This window comes from Myotis myotis, unplaced genomic scaffold (genome assembly GCF_014108235.1).
Source record: "Myotis myotis isolate mMyoMyo1 unplaced genomic scaffold, mMyoMyo1.p scaffold_m19_p_2, whole genome shotgun sequence".
Classification (NCBI taxonomy): domain Eukaryota; kingdom Metazoa; phylum Chordata; class Mammalia; order Chiroptera; family Vespertilionidae; genus Myotis; species Myotis myotis.
This window is the reverse complement of record NW_023416324.1, coordinates 210114636-210138005: the sequence shown is the minus strand read 5'-3', so window position 1 is coordinate 210138005 and position 23370 is coordinate 210114636. Positions and strand designations below refer to the sequence as shown.

Sequence of the window (23370 nt, the reverse complement as noted above, 5' to 3'; positions counted from 1 at the left end):
CAGGTTGCACTTCCATTGAAATCCAACGACTTGGGGTTGGGTTTTTAACTGATTTCTTTTGTTTAAAAAACATTTTTTTTAGTTGCTTTTTAGAGGGAGAGAAATAGAAACATCAATGAGAGAACATCATTACCCGGCTGCCTCCTGCACACCCCCTGCTGGGGATTGAGCCCGCAACCCGGGCATGTGCCCTGACTGGGAATTGAACTGGAGACCTCTTGATTCTGGGCCAATGCTCAACTGCTGAGCCACACCAGCCAGGCAGGGGATTTTTTTTAAGGGCACATGGTCTACAAATGGCCCACTTTAAGTATAAACGCATATAAGTTAAAAAAGGGCGAAAAAGGAAATTCCATGCTAACATGCATTGACGAAAGAAAATTGGAGTGGGTACGTTAACATCAATTTATACTTCAGAACAAAGAACAGAACTGGAAATAAAGAGAGGATGTTTCATGAAGATGGGGTCATTCCACAAGATAACAAATTCCCAAGTGTGTACAAACCAAATATCAGAATATTTAAATCCATGAAGCAAAACCAGCAGGACAATGGGAAATTAGACAAAACCACAATTACAGACATTTAAATACTGTTTCCAATAACAGACGTGCACAAAGATGAGGAAGGTAGTAGTTTTCAAGTTGGTATCGCCAACTTATCTAATCCACATTTACAGACACTCCTCCAGCCAACAACTCAGACACATTATTTTCAAGGGCACGTAAAATAACCACCGTTTGTGGAGCAGAAAACAAAACTCAGTAACTTTTAAAGGAATGAAATCAACATATATCCTAGGACCACAATGGAATTACAACCAGAAACCAGTAACGAGAAGAAAAAAGAATCAAATGTCTGGAAATTAAACCATACATCCAAATAACCCATAGATCAAAGAAACCACAAGGGAAATTAGAAAGAAAAATGCTGTCAACACGGCAGGGTTCGGGCAAATGGTGCTGCAGGGAGGAACCACGGTGCTCTGTTTAGAGAAAGCAGCTCGTCCAAGACGGCTCGGTCCGGGCGGTCAATCGCCGGCTGCTGGCAGGTCTCAGCTCCTTGCCATGCTGACCTCTTCGCAGGCGACTTGAGTGTCCTCCTGACCTATGGCTGGCATCCCCCAGTGGGCCATCCACGTCGCTTTAAGGTGACCTTGCCCAGAGCAAGATCAAGTTTCAGTCTGGAGGACAGACAGGTGGGCAGCTTCACTGACTCCCATGCTCTCAAGTTTGTGCCTTTGCAAAAGTCACCATCATCGCCTCAAATGCTGGGCATGAGATGCACCAAATCTTACGTTCTGTGGAGGGGTTAGAATTAACAAGGATCAGCAGCATCGCCCAAGCTAAACAGCTGTGAGCCAGCAGCCCACTCCTGAACATACAGCGGACAGAAATGTTTACGTATGTTCCAAAAGACAAGGACCAGGATGTGCACTGCAGCCGGTTTGGAAACTATTCAAATGCCAGTTGCTAGCAGAATGGATACACTGTGGTGTTTCCGCACATGGGAATACCACGTAGCAACAAGAATGAACAATTTGCAACAATGTAAATGAATCCCACCCAAAAAGCTGAGCCAAAGCAAACTAACCTGTTAAATGGGCCTGGCCTTCACTGGGGAAAGGGGGGTGGGTGGGGAGAAAGGGGTGTAAGGAACTTGGGGGCCTCTCAGCTGAGGGTAAATGTCCTGTTTCTGGTGGAGACTGTCACATGTGTGTCCAGTGAAATTTCAGTTTGTGCTTTCCAGATGCCCTTCTTGTATACTGCACTTGAATCAAAATGTAAAAAGAACTAGAACCCTTAGAATTAAGAAATATAACCCGATTTTTTAAAGTCAATAAATGTGGTGGGCCCTGGCAGAGTAGCTCCGTTGGTTCGAGCATCGACCCGATATGCCAAGGTGGTGGGTTTGATCCCAGTCAGGACACATACAAGAATCAACTAATGAATGCATAAATACGTGGAACAAACTCATATTCCTCTCTCCCTTGCTCTCGCTCTCTAAAAATCAATCAATAAAAAAATTTAATATTTAAAAATACAAAAATAAATGAGTTGGAACGAAGCCCAAGGAATGTCCCCAAAGTAAAACATGTAGAAACCAAAAAAGGATAGAAAAAGTGAGATATAATTAGGAGTGTGTGAGGAAACCAAGTCCTTGGCTCCCACAATAAGTCAACTGATGAGTCAAGAAACTGCTTTGCAAATCAGGAGACGGCTATGGACCTGGTCTTCTCAAAAAGCTAAAGTCAGAGAAGGAAGGGGACACGGTGTTCTAGGGAAAGAGTTAAGAGATTTAAACCCTTGCCCAGCCAGTGTGGCTCAGTGGCTGAGCATTGACCTATGTATGAATCAGGTCACGATTCAATTCATGGTCAGGGTACATGCCTGAGTTGCAGGCTTGATCCCCCGTGAGGGGGGGTGGGGGTGGCATGCAGGAGGCAGCCAATCAATGATTCTTTCTCATCATTGATGTTTCTCTCTCCCTTCCTCTCTGAAATCAATAAAAAAAAATATTTTTTAAAGAAAAACAACCACTAGAAAGACAGATGACTGTGGTTCCCCCTCCCAACCCCCCAACTCTGCTCTGATCTACTGACCTTTGCTCTGGGCACCCCTATACTGTCAGGTATGTGGAAGCAAAAGGACCTCCTTAGATACCCCCGGCCCCCCAGCCCCCCGCTCCACACCCCACCTCAGGGCTCGCTCCCAATCTGGGCGGGGATGCCCAGAACTGACCTATCAGACACTGCCCGTGAGTGTGCAAAAGCTCAAGATGGACACAGGAAGCACAGAGTTGGGTTTTTTCCAAATAAATGAACCAGTTCCTTTTGAAAATTTCACGAATTTAAATGGGGCATGAATAGGTGTGGACAAACTCTCTGGAAAGGGCTGGGCAGTAACCAGCTTAGGCTCTGCAGGCTGTCCTTCCAGCCAGCGGCCCCACTCTGCCGCGGAGCACAGACAGACCACACACCTGCACGAACAGGCGTGGCTGCACCCGTAACGTTTCTTTTATGGACACGGGAACTGGAATTGCATGTGATTTTCACAAAGGCTGCAGTATTACCTTTCTTTTGATTTTTTACAGCCGTTTAAAACTGCGAAAACCATTCTTAGCTCGGAGGCTGTACAACCAGGAGTGGACGGGATCTGGTCTGCAGGCCAGTTTGCTGACCAGTCTTAAGACATGACATTAACAAGACCAAACCTATATTTCTCCTAAAACCAAGAATTTCAAAGCAGGTTATTGATGAGAACACCCCTGGGCCCAATGCAGTGCTAGCAGGCAGGCCCCTCCTGCAGGACCATGGCCCGGGCAATCCCCTCTACCCTGGGGACCCGTCTGCCCCAGGACCCTCATTTCACCCCAGGCACCCCCTCCACCTGAACTGGTTTTGTCCCTGACCCCTCGCTTGGGGCTGTTCCTGTGGGAAGGGATCCTGTGTGCGGCACAAACTGTAGTTTTCAGATCAGTGTTCAAAGTAAAACAAGGCACTGAGGAAAAATGTGAAGCACTCCGGCTTTGATACACAGAACGGTTTGTCTCCAAGCACCTCGTGAATCCCACACCAAAACCCTTTTCTCTTCAAATCAGAGTGCACTGCTCGGTCACACACAGTACACTCATCAAAAACGGTTTTGCTCGATGTATTCTGAAATGAGCTCCACATGTTGCTGCTAAACATTTCCAGAAGCTGCAAAAGCTCGTCTTTATTGATTGGTGATTTGAATTCGGCTGACACCCCTGCTCTTTGTGACGTGTGCAAGGTTCAAATCAATCCATGCACATGTCATCAACCATTTCCCTGTAGAACTCCCCTATTCTACATGTTCTCACGTCCTGAAAAAGTCCAGTTCTCTGCTGTGTCTGCCAAGCCTGCACGTCTGCAGCTGAGCAGGAGCCCTCACTGCGCGGACGGAACACAGGGCCAGGCTGGGGAGGAACTGAGACTCCATTCCGCTCAGGCTGACGCCCGCGTGGGGAGCAGCGCCGTGGAGAACAGTGCCATCCACCCTCCAGAAGGACCGCTGCCAGGAAAATGAAAATGCCCCTCACGCTGCTGTGAAACCATTTGTGGGGGTTCCCCTGGAAGGAAGTGTGCCCGGCACGGGCGGCATTATGGGAAGAGGCTCACACGTCCTCCACCATGAAGATGAAGTGCTTCCAGGCAGCGAGCTGCTCACCTGCAGTGTCTCCCCCTCTGGCTTCCCTGCAACCAGAGGATGCTCAAGACACCTCTGCTCAGCGACAGAATGTTCTAGAGCCCGGGACACCCTGTTACTGGGCCAGCCCAGGTGTCTGGGGAGCTGTATGGACCTCACTGCCACCAAGCGGAGTGGACGGTGATGTGCCCCTTTTCTTCCTCAAAGGGAGCTGCTGGCAAGGAGGGGACAAAAGCTACGCTGCTTCTCGAGGCCAGAAGCCGGCACCAGGGCTAGGACGAGCCACTCCAGGAGGCCTCCCCGGCCTTCACCTTCTTGGTCTGCCCGTTGGGCCCAGGGGGTGGGTTCTTATGCCGCTTCTTCCGAAGCTGCTGTTGCAACCTCTCCTCTTTCTTCTTCAGGTAAGTGGTCATGTTGTCAAAGGTGGCCTTGTACAGACTGCTGAAGCCCTCGTCCACGCCAGCAGAGCCTGTGCGGGAGGAACAAGAGTAGATGCCAAGTGAGACGGTGACGCAGGACATCGCGGGACGCCGCCTCTAGCAGCGGGATCTGGTGGGCCTGCCAGGCCCTCCCGCAACAGGGAATCCACCGGCAACCACGCAGTCTCTGTGGGCTTGTGGTGCCTTCTCCAAGGTGACCCTCACGAGGCCCACCCGCTGTAGCCACACAGCTGGATCTCAGACTCGCTTCCAAGAGAACACAAACTTCTGCTACTCCTGAGACCCCCTCACCCGGCGGGAACTCCACAGGGCCCGTCAGGGAGGCGCAGGCCTGTGCCCACAGGCATGACCTTCATCTGCCCGCAGGAGTGACCTCCCAGCTCCCTCAGCTCCCCTACCCTTCTGTGATTTTCAAGACTTCCCCATGCTCTCTCCAAGACCCGCCCCCCAGGAGGGGCCTGTTAGTGATGCTTCTACCCGGTCCCCGACAGTCCTGCTGCAGGTCCTTTCCCAGTGTGGCCCCCGCAAACCCAAACAGCCCCAACCCTTCAACCCTGAGAGAAAGGATGGAACTTAACCCTGGAATCAGAGCCGATGGGCCTCCCGAGAATGCTTCGCATGGGGAACGCTTCACATGGGAACGCGCCGCCTGGGGAACGCTCTGCCTGGGGAACGCTCTGCATGGAGAAGGCTCTGCATGGGGAACGCTTCGCATGCACACTGAGATCACTGCTCCCGTAGAGACTCTGAATCCACGCTAGGCCCTCTTGAGAGCTCCCAGGAACCCAGACTGGCTTTGCAAGATGTCTTCTGAGCATCAATTTCGTGATTGTAATGAAGGCACCTGAATTCCAGTGCTGAGCTACAAATTCCCTCTCAGACACTGTCGCTTCGAGTCTCTCCCGAAGAGAAGCAGAAGGAAAAACAGCCAAGAGCTGTGTGACTAGGGGTCTGCCTTCTACCAGTGCAGACAGATGGGGTCTCACCGTGTTCTCTCTCTCCGACAGATCCCAGCGCAGCCACTTCAGCGCTCGCTGTGGGCCCTGTGACAGACAAGGCCCAAGGAACGGACAGCCTCGCTGCCCTCACTGAATGCAGAGGCTGGTGGGGGACCTGTCTTCTCCCACTGCTCTCCCCTCTCCCCTCAGCTGATGTTCCTGTGAGCACCTGCCCTGGGCTGTGAAACCCCTCAGCGACTCAGCGACCGGAGACTGTCCTCACACCTGGTCTCCTGGCCCAGAAACTGCACGCACTGTGGAGCCGCTCCACGCCACCAGCTGGGGCCGTTGGGTGGCTCCGGCTCCCTCTGGGGGCCACAGAGGCACTGGCCCTGCCTTGGGGCCTGCCACCCCAGCTCTGGAGGCAGAAAGGCGGCAGCTGCTCTGACTCAGACCGCAGGGCACATGCAGCTCGGCTGTCCTGACGGTCAAACCTGGTTAGTGGGTTACCTCCTTGGTGCCCCCGACAGGGACACACGCACATCCCACACCCCCTATATTCTCACAGCTTCCTACTGTGCACCTCGTCCTAGAATCTGCTTTGTCGGATGTTACCCTGAACACAGGCCGCGCCCTCACCTTCCAGCATGGCCCAGTGCCCACGGAGCTGCGTGCAGACTTTCTTCACCGTGGCATCTTCAGGCACAGGCTGGGGGGCAAAGGAAAACCCGTATCAGAAGGTGCTGCCGGCACAATAATGGGCAGACCTGCCGTGCCCGGACTGTGAGGCCAGGGAAGAGACCCCGTAAATCTTTACACGATCAGGTGAAGCTGGCTCACCAAACACGGCAGCCACATCTCGTCAGGATAAAGCCCATGACACGAGGGCTGCTGGCACCTCACGTACTGGCTTGTTGGGTGCGACTTTATCTACGAAGCCTGGCAGACCTGACAGGTACCGGCTGGTGGCACTCTGTTCTCTGCCACTTTCCAGATAAACACCCCTGGAAAGTCAGTGGTTCCTGCGGACACTCGGCCAAGCGAGCGTCTGTAAAGGATGGGAAAGGCGTGCTTTCCCGGATCCTTCCCACGGCAGTCCTGCCAGACACGGGACAGGAAGGAGAAGACGCCCCCACTTTCAGGATGTGGGGCTGACTCAGAGAAGGCGCGGGGCTCACTCGCCCACAGCCCACACGCCTTCCTCCAAACCCAGAGGCTCCTGTAGCCAGTGGGACCACTGCCCCAGGCGCAAGGCCATGCTAAGCTGCAAACTTTAAGGATTACACACCAAGTATCAGCTTCTCTGATTAAAAATAATTTTTAAAAAAAGCAGTGTGACCAGGACAGGAACAGAGAAAACATGCCAGTTTGGGGTGGTGAGCCTCCCAAAGGCCACTGCAGGCTCAGGACACTGGACAAGTTGGCCGGGTACCCAGCTCCCTTCTCCCGGGTCACAAGTCCTATGACCGCCCACCCAGGACACCCTCAGCATCAAGGCCTGATCAGCGGAAAGGTATGAGAGCTGTGGCCCTCCCCCCACCCCAGGCTCAGGGGACAGCAGGGGCCCAGCACAACTCACCTGCCACTGGCCGTCCACAGGCCTGCAGAGCACGAGGGGGGCTTCCCGGCAGTCCTGCAGCACCCACAGCCCCTGGCTCTCCTCGAAAGCAATGTCCCACACTCTGTGCTGGAAAGACAGCTGCTGCTTGTAAACCAGCTGCCGCCTGGGGGCCTCCAGCTGGAAGATGTAGACCACAGGGACACTTCCCACGAGAAAGAGAGGGAGATCGTTACAACTCCCACAGCCCACACCGCCAGCAGCTCAGCCTCCGCCCGGCCGGCCCCAGACAGAGGCGCGGTCCTCGCCAACATGTTGGCTGCAACTGCACAAGACCCTGAGCTAGAAGCACCCAGCTGAGCGCTCCCAGAGCCTGAGCCACAGACTGTGAGGTGAGGGCCATCCGAGTCACCAAGTCCTGGGGTCACGTGTTACACACAAGGACCACCAATACAGAACCAGCCGTTCCACCTGCAGGCAGCAGGCAGGACACCTCCTGGCACTTCCACCTTCTCTAAACCTGCGTCCTTATTTCTAAGACAAGCTAAGGTGCCCTCCCTACACTTGTTATGAGGACAAGTAGGAGCAAACACAGGGAAGATGCTCAAGAGGAAGCAGCTAAGGGCATGTGCTACCTAATCCAGCTCACCAACCACTGGCCTTCAGGGGGGTCTACCGAGACCGCTCTCAGCTGGCACTGACTGAGGCAGACTCTACCACAATCGACCCTTAGGTGAGATTGATCACACACAAAAGACCAGTCCCAGGCCTTGCTGTCCATTAAGCCAGTGTGTTTAAATAGCTTGTAAAAGACTGCCTGCCTCTAACCCTCACCTACACGCCACAGCAACTTCAGAAAGGGAGACACATACCCCACCCCGACAGGGAGCTGTGGTCCCAATACACTAACTAAAACCTCCCGAATTAGGAGACAGAATGTGGGGCCAGTGGAACAATCCATGTGTTCCCTCTCTCACAGGCTGGAGGGGACCGAAGCCGTGAGCTTACCAATCACACAGCAGCGCCACACAGCTGTCCCGGCTCCAGTAAGTGATCCTGGATGCGGCAAACCTCTGCAAGGAAAGCAGCAGCTTAACTGCACGTCAGGGACCAAGACCAGCCTGTTCCACTCCCACTGAGCTCGCGCTGCAAGACTGAGTTCCCACACATGTCCCGGATGAGAGAGAGAAGACAGTGCCAGAACTTTCCGCAAACTATTGAGGGAAAAGAAAGGCAAGGGCTTGCCTGGCCGCGTGACTCAGTGGTTGAGCATCGACCTATGAACCAGGAGGTCATGGTTTGATTCCCGGTCAGGGCATATGCCTGGGGTTGCAGGCTTTGATCTCCAGTATGGGGGTGTACAGGAGGTAGCCAATCATTGATGTTTCTCTCTCCGTCTTTGTCTCTCTCTCCCTTCCTCTCTGAAATCAATAAAAATAATTTTACAAAAGAAAGGTAAGGGCTGATTTCCTGTTTCTCAGTAATGCCAACATGCCGGCACGTGGCAAAAGCCTCTCCATGGTCTGGCCCTCCCTCCAGACAATAGAATGTCTCCAAAACCAACGGAATTGGTCAAAAAGCAAGAATGAAGGGAACAGAGAACACAAGTGGAAAAGAAGGGGATTGTTCGGTACAGACACAACTGCCCTACAGGTGCCCACACACCCAGCAGGGATGAAACACTGAGCACCAGTCAGAAATGGAAAGGGAAGGGCCTGGCATCCACAAGGCCCGAGCAGGGCAGGCACCTGAGAGGCAAGGCTGCCCCCGGTCCTGCAGGCCGGGCCGGTGTCACCTTTAGAAAGAGCTCACATCAACCTCGCTGCTGGAGCATCAGGGAGAGGGAGGGCACACGGGCGAGAAGTTAGCAGAAAAAAATCAGGCCTGTTTGCTGCAGCTTCCACGACTGCAGGATACAAGCAGGAGGCGCCCATGGGTCAGCAGAGCAGTTGGAGCCACTGGCCTGGTGGTCACTGCAGGTGCTCAGCTAGGGGTCCTAGGGACCTTGGCCTGGATCAGGCCCAGCCTGCCCACTTTGAGGACCTGTGAGGGCAGCTGCCATGGAGTGCCTCAGAGCAGACAACGGAAATGAGAAGCCAAGCCGAGGAGCCGGCAGACAAGCCCTGCTCTTCACACCCAGGTCTTATCAGACATGCAGGGGAGCAGACTTCCACATGGGGACTGCAGGGGGAAGGGCTTGGTGCCCCTGGGGACAGGCAGAGGGTACCGAGCTCTGCAGGCCTGAGTGGACATGATAGCAGTCCTTCCCTCCCTCCCCACCAGGACCAGGCGGACCTCTGGGAAGCTGGCAGAGCCGTCCACACGTGACCAACCCGGACCCTGGCTGCACAGGACTAGCTCGGGAGCATCAGAGCTGGGTGCCCACGAACACAGAATCCTGGGGATCCTGAAAGGCAGCCCACACTTCCCCCCTGGAAATCTCCTTGGCAACCAAAGACCCAGGCAACCTGAACTGCGGGGTCATGAGATTAATCCATGATGGACAACAGGGAATGCTGGGTGGGTACCAGCCCGCTGCCCAGCTGATAAAACCACAGCAAGGCTCTCTGCTCTAGCCCCACTATTTTTTCCATTTCCAAGTGGATTAGAGGCCGTTCTATAATTAGTTGTTCAAATGCAAACATGGTAAGAATATAAATTATTTCCCACTTACTTGACTAGCTGCCTAGAATCTGAAATACATGATTTCTCCCAAGCTGGAAAAGTTCCAGCTGCACTAACAGCAGAGAAATGTTTCCAACGTAAAACATTTTTTTTCTCAAGACCCGAGTGCCTGGAGAGGCACCCTGCAGCCCCCACAACCCAGACAAACTCGGTTACCTTGTCGCTCTGGGGCCCCGCTGGCTCCTGCAGGCTGGTCAGGTGACAGCAGTGCAGCTCTTGGCCACGCCTGTACTCCCAGAGCCTCAGGGTGCAGTCCTGCACACAAGGACAGGTCAGCATACCTCTCAGGGGCCTGGCACCGCCCCCCGCCGCAAGCACCCAGGCTTCCACCAGGTCGGGGGGATGGTAACTCTGGGACAACCAGAGCGCCCTTCTCAACCAATGGCTCTTTGCTCTAAAGAGCTCATGCAAGTCATTCAGAAAAATGGGCCTGGCCAGTGTGGCTCTGGTTGAGCGTTGACCTATGAACCAGGAAGTCATCGTTCAATTCGAGGTCAGGGCATAAGCCTGGGTTGCAGGCTCAATCCCTAGCAGGGGGCATGCAGGAGGTAGCCTATCAGTGATTCTCTCATCACTTATGTTTCTCTCTCTCTCTCCACCCCCTCCCTTCCTCTCTAAATCAATAAAAATATATTTTTAGCCCTGACTGGTTTGGCTCAGTGGATTGGCCTGTGGACTGAAGGGTCCCAGGTTTGATTCTGGTCAAGGGCATGTACCTTGGTTGCGGGCATATCCCCAGTAGGGGGTGTGCAGGAGGCAGCTGATCGATGTTTCTCTCTTATCGATGTTTCTAACTCTCCTGCTCCCTTCCTCTCTGTAAAAAATCAATAAAATATATAAAAAAAAATAAAAAATAAAAATAAAAATAAATTTTTAAAAATATGTTTAAGACAAAAAAAAAGTCGTGTTTCTTTTTATAGAAAGAAAAATGGGTAACCACACACAGCAAAATAAGCATAGGACACATGGTAACATGATGTCACATGCCAAGCTGTATTTGGGCCAAGCATGCACACACATGAGCATACATGTGCATAAACATACGGGCACATCAATGACCAGGCATTTGCACAAGGAGAAACACATGGGGATACCGAGCAATGTCAGCAGCAGTGGTGACCAAACCCAGGTCCCTATAGACTCAGAAAGGGTTCCTCCACCAACTGTCTAAAATGGGATCACGATGTTATGACAGATGTAACAACAGCCCTTAGAACGGACTCCCTGCACAAGACCCTCCAGCTCTGCACACCCAGACCTGCATACACACACACACCCAAGTCCACAGCCACAAGCAGGAGCAAGGCCCAGCCAGCTCTAAACTGCAGAAAACAAGCACCATCTAGTGGACAGCCACCAGTGAAGAAGGAACTCTGACGTCCAAACCACGACTAGGAGGATAAGCTCTTGGCCGCGAGCATGGCTCTGCTCGGTCACTACAGAGGAACCCAGAGGGGCCCGCGGCGGAGTGGCACTCACCCCAGATGAGGACAGAAGCAGCTCAGGGTGGTCGGGCACCACGAAGATGCGGCTCACGAACCTGCAGCACAGAGAAGCAGAGTGAGCCGGTGCTGCTGTGACCTCCGCACGACTCCTGTCACCCCAGAGACAAGCCTGTGCCCCCCAAACCCCTGACCTCCAACAAAACTGATATGAGTAACATGGTGATGGCCGTGTGGATAGTGATGAGGAGGCTGGGAGCTCGCTGGCCATGTATTCTCAGAAACCCAACAACACAACAGCCTCCACCAAGGGCGGCCCCCAGATCCAATGAAGCCCAGCCACCCTGCTGGACAGACCCACGTGTGCTCCTCTCAGCTGCCTGCACCCAGCACCAGCCGCCTTCCATGCCAGGGGGAGACACGGAAGACAGTGGGGGATGGAGAAGCAGCAACACTGCCCAGAGGCCAGACTCAGACCAGCTGTCCCTCAGCCTGAGGAACCACCTCTCCCCAGACACCAGCTCAGGGCAGAAGGAGACTCACTCAGTGTGCCCCAGGCAGAAGGACTCGATGTTGTGCGGTGCCAAGGCCCAGCTCACCCGGATCTTCTCGTCCCGGTCAGCAGTGAGGACGTAGCGGTCGTCAGGACTCACGGCCTGTGCGAGGGGTGAGAAAGGGCAGATCCAGTCACGGGACAGCCAGAGCCACTCCCCTCCACCACCGCCCCTCAGACCTCGTCTCCAGCCCCCATTCCATATCCATGAAGACACCATCTCAACACAACTCCTTACTGCCACCCATGCCTTCCTGTCTCCAGCACCGAGTCACCTTCTTCTCCCTCCTATTTCACAGTTGCCAAGTCCTGACTCCCCCCATTATGCCTGCATGTCCCCGTGGGAACCCACCCCAGTTCCACCACCCACGGCTACAGCCCAGCCCTCACTGGGACAGCTCCTGGCTCAGGAGTTGGAAGGACACCATGGAGATGCCCATGAAGCATGAAGGATGAACTCTGACTCATGACTGCGCCCCTCCACCGCATCGCCCTGACCTGGGCTGACCTCACGTCCGGAACAACCCAGTGCCTTCCTCACTCGCCCGCTGTCAGCCTCACATGCCTGGATCCCAATCCTCCTGCTCATGTATCTGCAGAGGCTGTCCCTGCCACAGGAAGACCCCCGCCCCCGCCCCACCTGAGCCCGACCACAGCAGAGTTAATAAGCACTTCGACCACCACATACCACATCCAGCAGCATCGACAGGTGCCCAAGTTCAAGTTTGCCGCATTCGTTCGGCTCCAGCACTGAAAAGGAGTAAACGTCCCCAGACTTGTCTGCCACCAAAACCTTCTCCTCAGAGGCCGTGAATGTCAGGGCCGTGCACCTCCTCACCACGGTCCTAGGAGGCCAGAGAGATGCCCAAGGTTGGCTGACAGACGGACACAGGTCAATGCAAGATCCTGCAACAGGCCTGCAAGCCGTGCGCTCCCAGCATGTGGAACTCCAGATGTCAGCTTGAAATGGAAACTGAAGCCTAAAGAAATTAGGACCCCAACACACCATCCAAACAGGCCACCAGTGAAAAAGGAAGACTGACTTCCAAACCATGACACAAGGACAGAAAGGCCTGGAGGAGGCCGCCCAGGCTTCGCTCCAGAGGAACCAGCAGGCCTGAGGACCGCAGGAGGAGGCACAATAAACATGGTAAAAACAACGACAAGAGAGACAATCAGGCTCCGGGTAAGATGCCTCAAAATTCTCCCAGCCCTGTGATTTCAACAATGGCTGTGCCATTCTAATAGGCCAATTAAGCAGCTGTGACAGCCCAGCCACAGCGCTCTGGGGGAGCAGCTAGGACAGTCCTCCAGGAGCTGGGCTGGCATCCAAGGAGCTCGGCCACCCCAGGGAATCCAGCCCCACCTTCACCCCACCCCCCACGCAGCATCCCTCCCATCCAGCTTCTGCCAGACTCCGAATCATGTCCCTTTGTCTCGCACCAGATGGCGGCTTTCAGCTGCTCAGGCTAAATTGGGCCTGGCGATGATTCCAGGATGCAGCTGAGCTTTACAGAGTAGGCTTAGGGCATTGGGTCCGGGGATTCAGGTAGCAGAAGGGAGAGGAAGGGCAGGTCATAGGACAGGACAGTTAGGAGGCCTATGGACTTCCCCAGGGGTAAGTACTCTGGGGAAGGCAGAGGCCAGAGCAATCTTCAACCTATACAGGTTCTCCTACACAGGGTCTCCTACACAGGGTCTAAAATACAGGGTCTCCTACACAAGGTCTCCTATACAGGCCCTCGTATACAGGCCCTCGTATACAGGGCCTCGGCACCCTCCCCTCCCTTCATGGAGTGCCTGGGTTCAAAAGCTCCCCCACAGCACACATCTCAGCAGCCACTCTCCCCATCTTTAGGCCCCTGAGGGTAGAAAAAACCCAGATCTGATGTCCAGAGACGCTGCCTTTTCCAGGGCTTTTATTATTGGGATACAGGTGTTTTATGAAATGGTGTGGTTTCGTAAGATTTCTCATTAACACATCAGAAATGTAAAATACCAAAACAGAAAACATCATGTCCTCGTTTTTTATTCAAAAAACCTTGTTTTTCTGGCCTCCGTTCTGAGCCTGAAGTTCTTCTGACGTGCCCAGTTCACAGGTTCTCTGCCCTTTGTTACTCTAAACTTTACCTTGAAAAATGTCATTGTTACCCAAAATTTCCTTCTCAGTTTTTCCTCAAAACCCTCCAAGGTGAAGTTTTAAAGCAACTGCAGTTAGGTCGTGCCCGCTTGGAGAGCTGTAAATTACCACAGTAGGACACACTGTGTAATCGGAGGAACCAAAGAAGCTGTCCTCACCTCCCTGATCCCATCCACCCCCAGACTCTGCACTGGTCAAGTCCTGCCGCACAGAAACCACAGACCTGCAGCAGACATAGGCCCCAGGCTTTGGAAAGTATGCCAAGTATGCCGGCAACGCAAATGCCAGGGACAGGCTCACCCAGCCTCCACAGCCCTGTGCGGCTCTCACTCTCCACGCTGAGCTACCGAAAGGCCATGTGAAAGTAACCGGTGCAGGTGGGCTCCTCTACCGCAATGGGAAGCCTGAGTTCCCTAATACATAACCAAATGAGAAGGGGAGCAACCCAAAGGGAAAGCAAAGCTCATACCGAGAAGCCAGTGCACAAGACACCAGTTCTTAAGAATAAAATGTGCTCCCCTCACTCACACTTAAGTATACAGGACACCAACTTCCTTCTATCTGACTGTCTAGTCACCAGGTTCCACACCACCTGTGCTGTCCAGGGTAGGAAAGGCACCTTACAGCCTGGGAGGAGGAGACAGAGCCCCTTGGAAGGCAATCTGGGATTCTCTACCTAGATTACAATGCACCTATCTTTTGACCAGGCAACTCATTTTTGGAACTTCTCCTACAGATAAATGAGATTTTTTATGTTTGGGAACACAGAGACACCAGGGACACAGACACAGAGGGACAATGTTGTGAGAAGGCAGTAAGAGGACAGCCATCTACAAGCCAAGGAGAAAGGCCTCCGGGCAAACCCTGCCGACAACTTGATCTCAGAATCCCAGCACCAGACTGTAAGGAAGAACTACCTGGCTTTTTCACGCTGTGGTGTTTGTCGCGGAGGCCCAAGAAGAGTAAGACAGCCGCCATCCTCTGTGATTGCTATCACTGGCTTGCTTCTCTCTGCCTTGCTTCCCATCCTCACATCCCTCCCTCCTTCCCATGGGTGGTGGAAGCAACTCAAAACCAAGGCCAAGTACAAGGGTCCCTGTTGGGGAAGCTCAGTCAGACCCGAAGGCCCCTTATAGTATTTACCGCAAATCCTGGAAGCACTTATCTTCCATAACCTAAATACTGGCTAATGTCCTAGCTATTTTGGCAAGAAGATGCTGCCTAACAGGCCTTTCAAGTTAAGGATGCTGTGAATTCATAGCAGTCAGCTACAAAAAGTGATTCATTTTATCATTTACTAGTAGCCCGGTGCACGAAATTCATGCAACCAAAAGGGAATTAATTGCCCTAACCGGTTTGGCTCAGTGGATAGAGCATCGGCCTGTGGACTCAAGGATCCCGGGTTCGATTCCGGTCAAAGGCATGTACCTTGGTTGCAGGCACATCCCCAGTGGGGAGTGTGTAGGAGGCAGCTGATCGATGTTTCTAACTCTCTCTCCCTATCCCTTCCTCTCTGTAAAAAATCAATAAAATATATTTTTTTTAAAAAGGGAATTAATTAGCAGAGGTATTTTAACATTGCTATTTTCCCTTTCTCTATAATAGAAGTGTGAGAGATGAAAGGAAATTAGTAAAATGTAAATGACAATAATATATAAATGTATTAATAAACAGTAACAAAAGGATAGAACAGAGGCATGATATAAAAATGACAAAAATATATGAAAACAACAAAAACATGATATAAAAACAAGTGATGCAAACGATGACTGATAGTGACTTATTCCAATATCTCCCTGTACACCACATTAAGAGTAAAAACACTTTCAGAGTGCTTGACTAATTTCCCTTGTGATGAAGTACTTAGAACTTTAACTGTAACATCACATGCTCTTCAAACTCAAGAGAAAGCAACATATAACTGACCATGTGCAAAAATGGGTTCAGGTTGGAACATGCCTACTCTGTCTAGTTTGTCCTTGTGATTTATTAATACTCATCACAAATGCTGGCATCACGGGAAACCATCGTCGAATCAATTTAAATGGGAGGTCAGTGTCAGATGGGGACAAATTAATTATTGGAATCAGAACAGCCTCTCCCTCTGCAGATCCTGTTAATACTTCAGCTTTGATGTTAGGTCGTAATCTTTTGATAATAAATCTGGTACCATTACAAAGACCCCATTTACTATTGAGATTTCTCAATAGCATGATGATTGCACCCACTTTCAATTTTAATTTATGACACGGCATTCCCGAAGGAGTAATACTATTCAGAAATTCGACGGGGAAATTTCCCTTTGTTTCTTTGTTATGGGGTGGGGCCACATTAGAAACAAAGAAACAGAATTAAAACTTTATTGTGGGGAGCCGCTACAGTGTTTTGGACAGGTTCAAGCCTTGGACTGATGAGAGGGCACAGTCCTCTCATTGCCGAGCCGCTACAGTGTTTTGGACAGGTTCAAGCCTTGGACTGATGAGAGGGCACAGTCCTCTCATTGCCATGTGCAAGTCACAGCTTGGGCAAGGCCCTCCCAGCACAATTATAGCCAACAGCTGTAGTTGTAAGCTTGAACCTATGGAAGAACACGTGACCCCACGTGCCTGAGTGATGTGGGCTTGATAGAGTTCAGGTGCATGTAGTTGAGTAGGATTGAAACCCAGGAGAATGTGTGTAAACATCTTGGTCACACCCTTACTTTGCCTTGTAGCATCTGCTATAAACTAAAGGCATGGCTGTGGGTGTGGTTGCTGTCTCTCAGAGAAGCAGCGTCCCACTGAGACCCAGCTTTCATTCTCTTGTCTATCGTTTCTAAGCCTTTCAGCCGCCCCACTCAGGTTCACCCCGTGCTGGCGTGGTACACTTTAGAAAGATCTGCCTCCTCGCTCCCAGGGCGGGTTCCTGCCTCAAACTCCGCCCTTACAGGAAACAGCTTGGGGGCAGGCGCAGCCATTGCCAAGACAACCTCTGTAGGACTGACTTCCTTCCGCTCCGTCACTGTTCATCTGTATGTGACGAACACCACCCATGGTTTTTATATAAGTAGACTAGAGACCCAGTGCACAAAAATTTGTGCACTCGGGGGGAGGGGGTCCCTCAGCCCAGCCTGTGCCCTCTTGCAGTCTGGGACCCCTGGGGGGTGACCAGTTGCTGGCTTAGGCCTGCTCCCCGGGGGATTGGGCCTAAGATGGCAATCAGACATCCTTCTGGCAGCCCAGCAGCCCTTGGGGGATGTCCATTTGCCAGTGGAGAGCAGACCTAAGCTGCAGTCAGACATCCTTAGCACTGCTGAGGAGGCAGAAGCTCCCACCACCACCGCTGTACTGGCAGCAGTCAGCCTGGCTTGTGCCTGAGCAGAGCTCCCCACTGTGAGAGTGCCCTGACCACCAGAGGGCAGCTCCTGCACTGAGCGTCTGCCCCCTGGTGGTCGTGTGTGTCATAGTGACCAGTCATTCCCAGTCTTTCTGCTGTTAGGGTCAGTTTGCATATTACCCTTTTACTATATAGGATAGAGGCCTGGTGCATGGGTGGGGGCCAGCTGGTTTGCCCTGAAGAGTGATCCGGATCAGGGTGGGGGTCCCGCTTGGGTGCCTGGCCAGCCTGGATGACGGGCTGATGGCTGTTTGCAGCTGGTCACACCCGCTTCAGGGTGGGGGTCCCTACTGGGGTGCCTGGCCAGTCTGGGTGAGGGGCTGAGGGCCATTTTCAGGCTGGCGGGCGACTGAAGCTCCCAGCCTCTTTTTTTTCTTTTTTTTTATTCTGGGATTTATTTACCTTCTATAGCTATCACTGCAGCTGAAAGCCAGCTCCAGCTCTGAGGCCCAGCTCCAGCTCTGAGGCCACGGCTGGCTGAAAGCAGGTATCTGGGGTTTGTTTAGCTTCTATAATTGAAACATTGTTGCTTCCAGAGCTCAGAGCTGGGCCATGGCAGGAGGGGAACCTTGGCTTCCTCCATCACTGGAGCAAGCAAGCCTCATGTTCGCTTCAGCTGCGTGGCTGCCAGCCGCCATCTTTGTTGGCAGTTAATTTGCATATCCTGCTGATTAGCCCATGGAAAGTGTGTCGGAGGTGTGGTTAATTACCATGTTTGTCTATTATTAGATAGGATAACCTGCATACATGGCAGCAAACATTTATGTTACTCTTCTGGGAAACTCTAACTGCCTGTGGGGAGAACTGGAGAGAGGAGGTGGAGGGAGATTTACAATTCACTGTACATCCTGTATCCTTCTGCTTAATCTGTCTTTTAAAGCTTTTAAGTCATCCTATTATGGCCATCTATTGCCTGATATATGATAACACACATAAGATAAAAATGAATACTGATACCAGGCTTTATTTTTAACCTGAATGGAACACAGGGCAGAATGGGTACTCCTTGCTTGTGATGTCACCTGGAATTTGGCTTTTTATTCTTCTCTTAAGAAATGAGATGAAATAAAACTTTAAAAAGCATAGCTGTCCCCAACACAAAGGGAAATTCCTTAGTCTTGGTCATTTAGTAATTCAAACATTATAACCGGCACGTGTTTTCTCTGATTATCAAGGGACATTTAAACCCTGCAGCCTCAGGGAAGACAGAATGAGGGGACAGGGGCTGACTCTCCCCGTCCAAACCGAGTGGGATCAGCTTCCAGACTCCTGGCAGCAGATATGAGTGAGGACCGTGTCCCCACAGGCCCTGGGCATACAACTGAAGCTACGTGTTAGTTGCATATTATAATCGTTACTGTCACTATTGTTATTGGCAAGCAAGTGTAAGTTGTGTGTTCAACAGGGTAATTATTCAACATTAGCATTTCATACCTGACACTCAGACATTGCCATGGTTTTGTACGGAAAAGAATCAGACGCTTACTGTCATCGGTTAAAGCAAAATAGCTGCCAGACTTGGAGAAGGTGGACGCCAGGATCGTGTCACTCCCCTTCTCCACGGGCTGTCCGTCCTCCCTGAGAAAGGAGAGGAGAATGGTGAGCACTTTGCTAAGAAATAAGACTGCATTCCTCTAGGCCAGCCTTGTTCATTTTTAATGTGAACAGAGGTAGAAAACGCCGTGAGGTTCATGCAGCCAGACTATCAGACCTATTAGGGGAACATGGGGAGGTTCAAACAGTTCTAACATTTAAGGAGTAAAAGCTAACTAACAGAACAATTTCTCAGTGTACACACCAAAATGAAAAGAGCTGAGGTGCCGAAACCGGTTTGGCTCAGTGGATAGAGCGTCGGCCTGCGGACTGAGGGGTCCCGGGTTCGATTCCGGTCAAGGGCGTGTGCCTGGGTTGCGGGCACATCCCCAGTGGGAGATGTGCGGGAGGCAGCTGATCGATGTTTCTCTCCCATCGATGTTTCTAACTTTCTATCTCTCTCCCTTCCTCTCTGTAAAGAATCAATAAAATATATAAAAAAAAAAAAAAAAAAAAAAAAAAAGAAAAGAGCTGAGGTGGAAGGACCCACATGGTCCACTCCCTCATGGACATGAACTAATCAAGACTAGAGGCAGGAGCCCAGCTGGCGTGGCTCAGTGGTTGAGCATCGACCTATGATCCAGGAGATCCCAGTTCGATTCCTGGTCAGGGCACATGCCCAGGTTGCAGGCTCCATACCCAGTAGGGGGTGTGCAGGAGGCAGCCAATCAATGATTCTCTCTCATCACTGATGTTTCTATTTCTCTCTCCCTCTCCCTTCCTCTCTGAAATCAATGAAAATATACTTAAAAAAAAAAAAAGACTAGAGGCAGGGATTAAATAATAATAATTTTTTAAAAGCTGAGCTACATGACCAATTCTAGTAAAGAAAGTCACCAAATAAAATCATCACACTCTGCTTTTCTTACCTTTCAATTAGCTAAGTTAATGTCATGCAACTGCCCCAATGCACTTAAAACTGACTGCATTATTTCAAAGTGCCAATAAGAACGTTATTGACAAAAACTAATTAAAAGTACTTAGAAAAGTCCTAATATTCTTAACGCCTAATTTGAAAATCCCACATTTCTTTCCTGAGGTACCCAGTTTTCTACACAGCAAGGTAAAAAGAAATGAAAAATTCAGTGAGAAGACATCAATCTCCTTCTTAGGCTACCAGGGCCCATAACTCAAACCATGAATCGAGTCCTGAAGAGACTTCCCCACTATTCTCACCCTTTATTTTCTTGTGACTTCTTTTCTGCAGTACTGCAATCATATGTGAAGAGGCTGCCGTCATCATCACTGAAGAAAAACAATAGAAAGATTGTTTAAAAGTACTTTGTTAATTAAAATGCTCATTTCTTTTATTTCCCTGGAACAGAAAAATATTTGCCTACTCATTAAGCTAAGGGTCTCAGCCACAACAGGTAACTGTCCGGGTTCGCTACCTCAGGCAACAGTTATGGAGCTTTATCCATAATCTCTATTTGGATTTGGCATACACAATGGGCATGGTTCTGAACAAAAATCCGTTTAAAAAAATAAGTGAGAACAAAAGTCAACGGGACATATCCTCCTCTTTAAGGCACTCGCACATCAATGTAAAATGGTTATGTTTGAAGAAATGTGTTCTGATATTGTTTTCAGTGGGTTTCTTGTACCCAAATTCAAAACTGCCATTTCTACTTTAGAAAAATGTCTCACCTGCCCCAAAAAAGCTCCCTTGGCTGCCAAGCACTGACCAATACAGGATCCACCCACCTTCGCCATTAAACCCTAAGTTCTCTACTATATATTACGCCCCCCCCCCCCCCCCCCAGCACACAGAAGGCATCTTGTACAAACGTCCAGCCTTTACAGTGACTGCGTTTTAAACTCTTCACAGGGAGCACTGGAGCACAGAAAAGAGAAGTAGCCCTCCAAGTGAGAAACTGTGCCGGCCCTAAGGCAGCAAGCAGATGGATGTCTCCCTGTGGCATGTGTGGGACACTGTGAGGCTGGAAAACAAAGTAATCTGGGATACGTGACAGGTCTGGGAGGAAATGTTTTGTTAGATCTAAATTTAACATTGATTTGGAAGTTCTGAAACCAGGACACTGAACAGGGAGCACTGATAGTGCATTTGTTAGGCACGTTGTCTGTTTCAAGCATGAGAATCAAAACCCCGAGAAAAGAAACAGGGGCCAAAACGGACCGTTACTAACATCCCCCAAGCTCCCGAGTCAAGAATAATGGAGCAACAAACATTTCCTGAGTTAAAAATCCCGAGCGCTGTGTCCACACTGGGGAACCATAGGGAAAGAACGTTAAATTAGGGAAAGCAGCCCTGGCTGGTTTAGCTCAGTGGATAGGGCGTAGGCCTGTGGACTGAAAGGTCCCGGGTTCAATTCCGGTCAAGGGCACATGCCTGCGTGAGGGGCTCTGTCCCCGGTGGGGGGCGTTCAGGAGACAGCCAATCAGTGGTTCTCTCTCATCATTGATGTTTCTCTCTCTCCCTCGAATCCGGAAGAGCCAGTGGGGCGGGGTCCACAGATGCAGAGGAGTGTGCGGCGCCACCGCAGGACCAGGGAGCCAGAGGGAGGGCGCCCTCAGGAGCCAACCCCTCCGACCAGCCTGCCTTCCTCCCCGCGCTCGGGTCTGCCGGGCGTCCCCGGGACCCCGCTTTGGCCCCATCCAGCCCCACATCGCCCCACGCACCTGGGCTCCATCTGCCCCCCTCAGAACCCAGCCCAGACCCACGCAGACCAGCCATCGAAGGGGCGGGGCCCTGGACACGTGGCCAGGGGAACGGCCGGGGCGGCTCTAGGGAGAAGGGCTGCAAGGAACCGGTGCAGGCACGCTGCCAGGCCAAAGAGGCAGAGGAGGCCCGCAGGCAGCGGCGGCACTCCCACGGGGCACCCCGGCACGAGCGCAGCCCCGGGCGCAGGGAAACCGGGGTCTCCAGGCCCCGAGCGCACCCGCAGCCTGGCTCCCTGCTCCACGCCCAGACGCCTTACCTGCTCGCCGTGGTGGTGGCCAGGAGCCGGCTGCCTCCCCGCACCACCAGCGCCCGCCCGCACTGAGCCAGCCCCGCGGAACTCGCCATGAGCCCAGCCGTCGCGCTCGTACCCACGTGCGCCGCCCAGCGCCCCTGCCCCGCCGCGCCGGAAAGTGACGTTGCGCGCAGGCGCAGCGAGGTGACAGGGCCCCGGGGACAGCGCCCACCCGGGCATGCGTAGAAGGTCTGCTCTCGCTCTCCATCCTCCAAACCGGGTTCCTGTCTCTTGGAGACTCCGGGTGTGTCGCTGACCAGATGCGTCCGGGGGACTACGCGGCACACGCGATAATGTTGGTCTTTTCCTCCAGACCGAATGGCCGGCTCTGAATTCTAATCATGCACCGTGAAACTACGTGAGGGCTGCCCCCACGCGACACGGAGCAATGCATAAAAGAAAACTTAAAGAACTGTGCTTGGCGATCAGATGTAAGCACAACTCAATCATTTGGATCTTTTTGAGATGCTAAGTCACTTGCCTCACACTTTGAATTCTTACAGTACTTGTGCAAACAAGATTGCTGTGCCTCAAGATCTTTTTCTTATCAAATTCCATGATAACCCATATCTTGCTTTTTAATTTTAATCAAGTCTGAGTTGAAATGTTTTTAAGCTAAGTCTTATTTTCACAATCTTTCCTTTTTTATGTCTCTTCTGGTACTACTTATTTTGTTGTGTGCTATTAGACATTAACGTTTGCCTGCAAAAGTATTGTTCAAGTGGATTTTATCATCATTACTCTTATATATAGGTAAACTATAAATTTCATCATTACTATGATGCATTGATATTTTACTATCTAATTATCTTAGCATATTAACCCAAAACCCACAACTTGAATTTCAGTTCTGTGTAATTTGTCTGTTGTTGTTTTTTAATTTCTTAATATGGCTAGTTAAATTATCACCAAGTTTTCACTTCTATGAAATGTTAAAAACAATGAGGAGGTATATTAATCATTTACAGCTTTGATAAAAATGGAGAATTATTTGATTTCATACCATCTCTCTTGGTAAGTGTTAGGTCACCGAAGGAGGAACACACTAGGCCAGAGTGGTGAGGGATTACAAATTTATTTTATTCGATCAGCCTCCAGTGATGGGAGTCAGCGGCTTTTAAAAGACTTTTGGCGGGCTTTTTTTCTGGGTGGAGACTTCTTTATGCAAACCCGGAGTGGTCACCACAAGTGAAATGTGGTCAAAGGGAATGTCCATAGTGAAATGACCTGAAAAGCCAGCTCCCGGGAGAGGGGTATCAATTCAATTGTGCGATCAAACCTAACAGTAATTTTCTCAAAGAAAGTAACTGTGCTATTAGTAACTCTATCTGCTATCCACTGCCATAATAATGCATGACAAGCACAACATTTTGTGACCTAAAACAGCATTTACTTAGCTCGATTCTGTGGGTTGGCTGTCTAGGCTGCACTTAGCTGGGTGCTGCTTCTGGTGTTGAATGAGCTTTGCTCTGTGTCTCTGGCCAGCCACCTCACTGGAAGAG

At 51.2% G+C, this 23370-nt stretch overlaps 1 protein-coding gene across 5 annotated transcripts; it reads right to left on the bottom strand.

Moving 5' to 3' along the window:
• Window positions 1-386: 386 nt before the first annotated feature.
• Window positions 387-21989, bottom strand: WDR4 (WD repeat domain 4). Of its 5 annotated transcripts, none has more exons than XM_036351476.1 (12): window positions 21833-21973; window positions 20070-20138; window positions 18735-18878; window positions 12474-12660; window positions 11776-11888; window positions 11270-11330; window positions 9947-10045; window positions 8114-8178; window positions 7127-7310; window positions 6187-6256; window positions 4481-4638; window positions 387-1300 (listed from the first exon to the last, which is right to left on the bottom strand). In XM_036351476.1, exons 1-12 carry the CDS (start codon window positions 21919-21921, stop codon window positions 1256-1258), a joined length of 1284 nt encoding a protein of 427 aa, XP_036207369.1. In that variant the 5' UTR covers window positions 21922-21973; the 3' UTR covers window positions 387-1255. The 5 variants fall into 5 exon arrangements, with proteins under 5 accessions (XP_036207369.1, XP_036207372.1, XP_036207373.1 ...); XM_036351479.1 differs by having other exon boundaries at window positions 12474-12630; XM_036351480.1 differs by lacking the exon at window positions 9947-10045.
• Window positions 21990-23370: the final 1381 nt, after the last annotated feature.

Excerpts from the sequence above, each read along its gene's own strand:
- WDR4 (XM_036351476.1), bottom strand. The coding sequence starts at position 21,921 with ATGGCGAGTTCCGCGGGGCTGGCTCAGTGCGGGCGGGCGCTGGTGGTG. Across the intron at positions 11,331-11,775 it reads TTCTGCCTGGGGCACACTGA|GTTCGTGAGCCGCATCTTCG; the intron begins GTGAGTCTCCTT and ends TCTGTGCTGCAG. Across the intron at positions 1,301-4,480 it reads CCAACGGGCAGACCAAGAAG|AACGTAAGATTTGGTGCATC; the intron begins GTGAAGGCCGGG and ends ACCCCTCCACAG.